Source organism: Gymnodraco acuticeps, unplaced genomic scaffold (assembly GCF_902827175.1).
Source record: "Gymnodraco acuticeps unplaced genomic scaffold, fGymAcu1.1, whole genome shotgun sequence".
In the NCBI taxonomy this organism is placed as follows: Eukaryota; Metazoa; Chordata; class Actinopteri; order Perciformes; family Bathydraconidae; genus Gymnodraco; species Gymnodraco acuticeps.
The window spans coordinates 2687909-2696784 of record NW_022990590.1 but is presented as its reverse complement, the minus strand read 5'-3'; the positions used below and the strand labels follow the sequence as shown (position 1 = coordinate 2696784).

The 8876-nt window shown below is 46.1% G+C and overlaps 1 protein-coding gene across 1 annotated transcript in view; it reads right to left on the bottom strand.

Moving 5' to 3' along the window:
- trib2 (tribbles pseudokinase 2) overlaps window positions 1–6630 on the bottom strand; it is a 7541-nt gene extending 911 nt beyond the window's left edge. Inside the window, exons 1-3 of the mRNA XM_034228697.1 lie at window positions 5295–6630; window positions 3618–3910; window positions 1–1311 (exon numbers count right to left, since the gene is read on the bottom strand). The exon at window positions 1–1311 is cut by the window's left edge and continues 911 nt beyond it. Coding sequence (XP_034084588.1) covers window positions 837–1311; window positions 3618–3910; window positions 5295–5564 — 1038 coding nt within the window. The 5' untranslated portion in view covers window positions 5565–6630 and the 3' untranslated portion in view covers window positions 1–836. The remainder of the gene's footprint in view (window positions 1312–3617; window positions 3911–5294) is intronic.
- Window positions 6631–8876: the final 2246 nt, after the last annotated feature.

Sequence of the window (8876 nt, the reverse complement as noted above, 5' to 3'; positions counted from 1 at the left end):
AGTGACAGTTAAGCAGCAGTAACGACAGAGTGGAATAGCTTTAACACAAATAAATGTAAAGGAAAATAAAAGAAATGTGGTGGTGAATGAAGCGTGGTAAAGGCATAAGAGACTGAGGAAGCAGAAAACATACAAATGACTGAAAACAAAGCCTTCAAGGAGTTTAGTGATGTTAGAATAATCGATCATTTAAATGCGAGAAAAATGAGATGACAAAACAAAAACTTAAGCATGAAACAAAGACGACGTCAAACATGTTGATAAGAAAAAGCTTAAGATGCTAAATGTTTCCATCCATCGGTCCCGGGTCATCATTTGTTTAACAACACGTTGGATTTGTGATTACTGACCCTGGGCCTTCGGTTTAAATTGGTACCACCTGAAGCTATGACGAAAAACCAAGCAGAATTTGTATGAAAAAGTGCGGTGTTGCACTCTGTCGGTTCATTTTGAATTGTTCTCCTTGGTCTCCTGTGTCCCTTCATGCTTTCCATAGTGTCACAAATGGAGAATGTGTCTACTTTTATGAGCACCACATTAAACCAAACAGATCCAAAAAAAAAGAACTTTTGCTACATTGTTTGCAACTTGCATGTCTGGCGGCAGCATCCCCGAGCGGGAGGTGCATCGCCAGGTGACGTATAGACATTTGTCATGCCAGGCTCAAGGTTTTCCATGAAATGGTGGAAAAAGGGAAACAGGATGGAAACACCTTTATTACGAGTGACAAATGTTCATCTATTAATCTCTAAACTACGTTTTTTTTTTTGGCTCTGCTGTGAGCGTGGCGAGCCGGCCGTGGCGGAGTCGTCCCATTTGTGCTTGGTGTTTGTCGCTCAGCTGAAGAACTGCTCCAGCTCCTGTTCCATGTTCACCTCAGGCACCATCTGCTCCTGCTCCCGCTCCCCTCTGCCGGGCACTGCGGGGCCCCCTAGTGCTCCGGAGGAGGTGAACCAAGGGTGCTCCAAGATCTCCCGAGAGGTGAGGCGCTCTGCGGGTTCCCGGCGGAGGATGGAGCGGATCAGGCACTTGGCCTTGGGTGTGAGCGTTTCAGGGATGTTGAAGTGGCCCCTACGGATTTTGCTGAACAGAGAGCCGGGCTCAACGTCGTGGAAAGGGTAGCGCCCCACAAGGATGGTGTAAAGCATGACGCCCAGGCTCCAGACGTCAGCTGCCTTTCCCGAATAGCTGCCGTTGGCGTTGAGGATCTCGGGACTGACATAGGCAGGGCAGCCATGTTTGTCTGACAGAGAGTCATCATGACCGTCCAGGATATAAGTATCCTCAAGGCTCTCCAGCTTCACGAGGCTTCTGGAAACACAAAGAAAACGCAGAAAAACATAAGGATATCGCCTAAACCAAGAATGGACACACAAGGGTCTGTCAATCTGAATTTTATTAAGATGTAATTATCACAAAAGGTTCAATCTTTTGGATGCCAACTAACAGAGAATTAAATACAGAAGACACTGAAGTGGGGGTAATTCGCTCAGATGGGCATCTTAGGAGTTTAATATCCATTGCTCTTGGATATCAGAGAAACTAGAGCACATAATGCTCAAGGCTTAAGTTTGACATTTCCTTTCACTCAGATAAAAGCCCATGCAAAAAGCATTGATGTACAAATGGGCTTTCTAAAAGACCTCCACAATTCAAAAGAAAAACAATTACGGGTGACCAATCGTCTTAAGATGCATGCATAGAACAGTTTGGCTCAGTGTCAAGGATCTGATAATGTGGGTTTTTTTTACTCCTGCTCTTCCCACTGAAAAATAGCATCTATTTGTGCTCTTCTCCAAACCCCACAATAGCAGCTATGATACCCTTGAGTGCTGATAATAATGGCTGGTTGTTTAGAAGAGTTCACTGTAGAATCTGAAGAGGCTCAGGGAAGAAAATGTTCAACATTCATGGTAAGAGACATTGTGGGGCTGAGCAAACGCTGCCGAGGTCCCTGAGACATGACAGACAAAGAGGCAGCGTTTGTGATAGTATCGACTGGGAGCTACTAGAAGAATGAAAACCAACAAGCACTGGCTCTGACATATTCCAGAAAGTGTTGCCATCTGCGACATGTGCATGCATACACCGTCCCATTAGCCCACACACTGGATCATTGGCAGTCAGAGTAATTTGCTTTCATTAATATGCAGTTTCACATTTTCTAATCAGGAACATTCTTTTGTTTCCTTGTGCCAATGGCCCATTGTTCCTCTGCAATATAAAGAGCAATGCGCTTTTTTTTTTTAAATACAGCATATAAACACTTATTTCGAAGATAAGCGCAAACCTTTAATTACAGTGTAGAGGGCTTAGAAATACAAAGAAAGACTTTTAAGAGAAGCGTATTGTCTTTATTTAAGCACGCTCAATGCATGCTGGTAGTAACCTGTCTCATAAGCTTGCTGTAGGAGATGCTTATCAACAGTGACTGTTAAAGTAGCTGTGTTGGATTCCAATCTTTGACCGATGCCCTTTAAACAGGCTGCTGTTTGGTCAAAGGCCAACAGCGGTGTAACAAAATCGAGTCAGGGAACTAGGACACACTGAAGGAGTTACTCATGTATCATAAGTCTGGTCTTGTTCCTTTCCTTCTCCTTGCATTCACTATCGCCTTTTGGCACACACTTCGGCTCAAGCCAGAGTGATCTTCGGACTCTTAAAAAAAAGGTTCACTGAGCCAGGAGCTCTGAAAAGGTAAAAGATGTAAGAGGATTCTTGACAGGCCATATAGTAAATGTGACTCAATACTGCCCTGCACTATCACTCTTAATATTCACCCGGCATCAATCGTCTGATGGGAGGGGAGAGTCTGGCATCCCAGCTCTGCTCATGAGCAGTCTAGATGTGACATTCAAGGTCATTGGACTGAATATGCGAGACGGCTCAACTTCCTTTTTCCACAGTTAGTGCCAAAGTATGACGTCACACATTAAAATAGAGGGCATCAAATGTAGTCTGCGCCTCAGCTATGGCTCAGAACTGACTTTGAAGAAGTTTGAAGAAAACTTTAGCGTTAGAATTGAGACTGTAAAAGCAAAGTCTGAAAAACATCTACTAAAAATTTTAAAAAAGTATAAAGTTAATCAAATCTCAGGTTGCTGTGGCAACAGATGCCTGGATTTTAAGCATGTAGTTCTCAAATGCTGCCACCAGAGGTCAGTAGTCTTGTGTTGTACAAGTGTGTTTCTACAGATTTCTCCTGCAGATGAGTACAGAAGTGTAGCAGTGGAAACAAATTGGTCGACTGTCATGCAAAAAAGCCAGTCCTGCTAACCGATCTGTCCTTGTTGGAATAAATGCACTGCTATTATCATCCTCCCAGGTGTGATCCCACATGCCATATATACTGTAGGTCATTCACTACTTAACATACGAAAATAGCTCCTAGACACACAAAGGGCTTATGTTTCCTGTGCTCTGCATAACATCTGGGAGAGGCATGCCAGTCTTGTATCGTCTCAGTTTACAGTATCCTCTGTGTAAGCGGAGACATGGCACAGATAATACTGACACGGTCACATTATGTAGTTACATCACACACAACATGTTAGGCAAGAAAAGATTCCAAAGTACACAGTGGGTAGTCGATGTGCAACGGGTTCTGCAGAACTCACCTGTCCTCATTCTTGAAGACAAACTTCCTCAGTTTGAGGTCGCGGAGGACCAGTCCGTTGTCGTGGCAATGTGCCACAGCCGAGGCTATCTGATAGAACAGTCTGGCAGCTTCGTCCTCCCGCAACTTCTTGCAGGTGCGGACGAAAGAGTGCATGTCGCCATAGCTTCTCTCGAAGAACACATAGGCTCGAGTCTCCCCGAGCAGGATCTCCAGGATTTGGTTAATCTGCTGGTGCTGGCCCAGAGCAAAGTAGGCCGCCAGCGACTCCTGGTATCGGCCAATGTCAAAAACCTGCAAACATAAGACAGGAACACATTTATACTTACAGTCTACAGAGCAAAGATTGATTTTAGTTTAATGTAGAGTGCTACAGTCTCATTAGGTGCTTCTTTTTGTAGTCTATTTACCACATTTGGGTGACGCAAAACTTGTGTTTACTGTTTTAGCAGAGGGAGTCAGGTTGCACAGAGGCAAAGTGAAAGCATCATGTTAGTGAATGGTATTGTTCTGCAGCCAGGGGGTTGCAGTGTCTCTTTAGTTTCCATGGTAACCCCCCATTGACTCTCAGCACCACCAGTTCAGGTGATACTGCTCCTCTGCTCACACTCAATAAAAAAAAAACACCCCACAGTTCTCAAGATCTGAAGCTGTGACCTGAGCTTCCTGCTTGGAAGGAGAGATCAATCCTGGGAGTGGGGATTGATCGCTGCTGTATTGTAAGGGAGATGAGGTCAAAAGGCAGTTAGCTCACAGGCTGTGCCAAAGGCCATTAATTTGTTATTGCCATGACGAAACGTTATCTCAAGTCAAAAGATACGGGTTATTGGATATGTCATACCTTATGAGTCCAATGGTGCATGTAACCATCTTCTCAATTCACTTAAGCCTGCTTAAGCCGGAATGTACCTCAGGGACAACCCCACTGCCCTTATAATCACCCTCATAATCAGTAATACACCAAAGTCAATATGGGCTATAAATGTGTTGAGGGTAAGCTTTAAGGTTGTCCTTAACCTTGAGGGAAAGTGGTTTATTTCTCATTGTTAGAGGGTCAATGCCAGTGCCAGTCACAGCAGCTGGATGAACTTGTAAAGTTCCCTAACACGGTGTGCTTTTCTCTCAGCACAGCTGTCCTCGAAAGATTACAATCCCACTAATATGTGTGCAATACGACTATGCTCAACCACCGAATATAAAACCAAGGGTGAAACAATACGATTACAGCATTGCACTATAAAAGAGAGACGCCATGGGTAAGCGAGAATAGCACGGAGAGAGGAGTGTGTGCGTGGTTACTCACTCCTTTGTCAACGTTACATCATGCAATCCAAACCACGCAGCTCGCCCCATTCACTTTTTCCATTAGGCTGCTCTGCCAGCTCTCTATTTACAATTCAAGCAATTATTAAAAAGTTCAGGGTGTGGACTTGCTGCAATAGCAAAACCATTGACACGAACTAAGACATTTCTCTGCAGAGTATGTTCATTACATGTTGGGAATGGGGACTATTGAAATAAATACATTAATGTGACAATGCTTGCAAAGGAGTAAAACCTGTAGGAACACTTGATTTTGTCCTGAAAATGCTGTTTTTCTGCTTGAACAAACGGAAACGGTACTGAAAATACTCTGGGGCTATTTTGGTAGGATACGTCAACCATGTTGATTACTAACCTTACATACGAGCTCTTCCCCGCTGTGCAGGTGGGCGGCTCTGAAAACGTGGTCTCCCTCCAGTGGCTCCAACAAAAGGTAGTCCCCGATGCGGGAGATACAGTGCGAGGAGTCCGGGGTCTCCGGCGGGCTGGGGGACCCGAGGTTAGGACTGAAACTCTGGTGCGACTCTGTAGTCCTTAAACAAGTCAAATCTTCGAAATCATGCGATTTATGCCGTGATCTCCCATAACGTGAAATGTTAATCGGATTTGACCTCTGTATGTTCATGAGGAATAAGTGTGATACCTCCACAGATCCGGGGGCCTTCCTCCTTGTTCTTCTGCTCTTCGAGTAGGGCACCACTTTGCTGTAAACTCAGTGCAATAACACAAATCGGGAGGTACTTCAGGAAATCTTGAATACAGTTTAAAATGTAATTGCTCCTTGTTGTTAGGGAACGTTGCAGACTAGCAACAGGAGAAGCCGGTTGGTTTTCGCACAATAAAAAAGAGGTCAGTATATTTTTTTTGCAGAGTTCAACTGTTCATTTGTCCTCCTTTGTTTTCCATTCAAGAGATAAGGCCAGGCTAAAATGACAGAATATCTGCACCAAGTCGACTGTAAACCCTTTGAACAAACCTGCTGCAATTTCATTAACGTTAGCAGTGCTAGCAGGCACGGCGAGACTGCAACAAAGGCTACCAAAGTCAGATTTTACAATGAATGAAGGGTGCTAAGTTACCCCGCAGCTTGTTTGCTAGCCTATCTTGCCGGTTAATGGTATGGCACGTTTCATAAAACGGAAACAATGTGTTGGATACAGCTTTGAGGCACGGAAAAAAATGCACAAGCATAAATACAATGCAAGCTATATATAGGTGCTGTATTTAGCCGAAATTTGACAGTCAAATGATGGCTAGCAGGTGCAGAGCTAACTGGTTAGCTTCCTTTGCTAACTAGTACCAAGTCAGTGCACGGCCTTGTTCCCCAGGATCATATCCATGCACGGCAATTGTCACCTATCACAGAAGGAGCAAACCCCATCCAGAAAAAAAACTGTAGCTCTTTGTGTGCGGGAGTCGACGTCCCTTCTGTTTCTCTGGGTCTAGTCCTGTGGAAGAAAAGTGTCGTCTGCTGCTGTAAGCTTGCTGTGAGGAAGGAAGGGACGGCCGGCCGACTTTCCCAGGCCTATCCCTTGGTTCAGCAGGACATCCTCTCTCCCGTGCTGCCGCTGTGTTCTTACGTGGCTGGGAATCTAGTCCATTCAGCAGAGGGAGGCCAGCGGAGCAGCACACACTTCACACACTGCGCCTGTACAGAGTGAGAGAGAGTTGCCTGCCTGCCTGCCTGGCGGAGGGGGGGTTCTACGCACACACACACACACACACACACACACACGCGCACACACACACACACACACACACGCGCGCACCGTCCCGCCTCCTGACGTCACTCCATCATCGAAACCCCATTGGCTCACAAGCTGAGTTATAATATGCAGTGCAGTCATGTGAGAACCATAGTGTGGCTACACCCCCCAGAAATCTAAATGCATCGCGCGCTGGTAAATTGGGGGGGGGGGTGAGGGTATAGCTACTGTCCGTGCTGTGTTACAAATGTGTTTCCTCCTGAAATGTCATTCAAGGGAAAGCATGGGGGATCCCACTCTCACAATAGCACACAGTAATAATACTGATGTGCATTTGCATTCATACCATTCATTAAGGTGTCATGAGATGGAAATATTAAAGGTTAGCCGTACAAATAAATGTATATATAAGTATAATTATGCATTAAAAATAAGCCTTCAATACACAGTAGGAGCATGAAATACATGATGGCAATAATAAAACAAAAGGACTAAGAATGTGATGACAATAATCAGTGCAGTCTTTGTCCTTGAGAAAAAAAGCTTATATGAATGTTTTAAATATGTAAAAGCAAGGTATGAGCTTTGCTGTGATATGGGATTGTATTCCATATTTTTGCCAAGTGTGGAATAAAAAGTCTTGGCCACAGAATTATATTAAAAGCTGGCAGGGCTATGTGCTTTAGATACATGCGTGTAACAAATCCCTGTCTTGCAGAATTGTGCCCACATCATATATTATAAAGAGAAGGTTGGATCCATCCATCCATCTTCTCCCGCTTATCCGTGGTCGGGTCGCGGGGGTAGCAGTTCCAGCAGAGAGCCCCAAACTTTCTTTTCCCTCATCAACCAGCTCTGACTGGGGGATCCCAAGGCGCTCCCAGGCCAGCGAAGAGATATAATCCCTCCACCTGGTCCTAGGTCTACCCCTTGGTCTCTTCCCAGCTGGACGTGCCTGGAACACCTCCCTAGGGAGGCGCCCAGGTGGCATCCTAACTAGGTGCCCGAACCACCTCAACTGGCTCCTTTCGACATGAAGGAGGAGCGGCTCAACTCCGAGTCCCTCCCTGATGACCGAACTTCTCACCTTATCCCTAAGGGAGACACCAGCCACCCTGCGGAGAAAACCCATCTCGGCCGCTTGTATCCGCGATCTCGTTCTTTCGGTCATGACCCATCCTTCATGACCATAGGTGAGGGTAGGAACGAAAATGGCCCGGTAGACAGAGAGCTTTGCCTTCTGGCTCAGCTCCCTTTTCGTCACAACGGTGCGGTAAAGCGACTGCAGTACCGCTCCCGCTGCTCCGATTCTCCGGCCCATCTCACGTTCCATTGTTCCCTCACTCGAGAACAAGACCCCGAGATACTTGAACTCCTTCACTTGGGGTAAGGACTCATTCCCTACTTGGAGTGGACAGTCCATCGGTTTCCTGCTGAGAACCATGGCCTCAGATTTGGAGGTGCTGATCCTCATCCCAGCCGCTTCACACTCGGTTGCGAACCGATTCAGTGAGTGCTGAAGGTCGCAGACCGATGAAGCCATTAGAACCACATCATCTGCAAAAAGCAGTGGTGCAATCCTTAGTCCACCAAACTGCAGACCCCCTCCCCCATGACTACGCCTCAAAATCCGATCCATGTATATTACAAACAGGATTGGTGACAAAGCGCAGCCCTGGCGGAGGCCAACCCTCACCGGGAATGGGTCCGACTTACTGCCGAGGACCCGGACACAGCTCTCGCTTTGGGAGTACAGAGATTGGATGGCCCTGAGTAGAGACCCCCTCACCCCATACTCCCGCAGCACCTCCCACAGTAACTCCCTGGGAACTCGGTCATACGCCTTCTCCAAGTCTACAAAACACATGTAGACCGGATAAGCGTACTCCCAGGCCCCCTCCAGGATCCTTGCGAGAGTAAAAAGCTGATCCGTCGTTCTACGACCAGGACGGAATCCGCATTGTTCCTCCTCAATCTGAGGTTGGATGAGGTTCATTATTCATTGTTCTTCCTAGATTACCAGGGGGTGTGACAGCAGGATTGTGCAATTCCATATACGAATCCAGGGCGGTGAGAGGAATGCTTGCAGCTGGACGCTGGACACTGACAGAAGTGTTCCATTTAACCTTTATTCCCCTGCTTACAGGCAGTAGCAGCAAACACACACACTCACACAAACAAACATGCACTATTCTAAATGTGTGTTTCTCGCTCTCTGGCTTAATAAACCC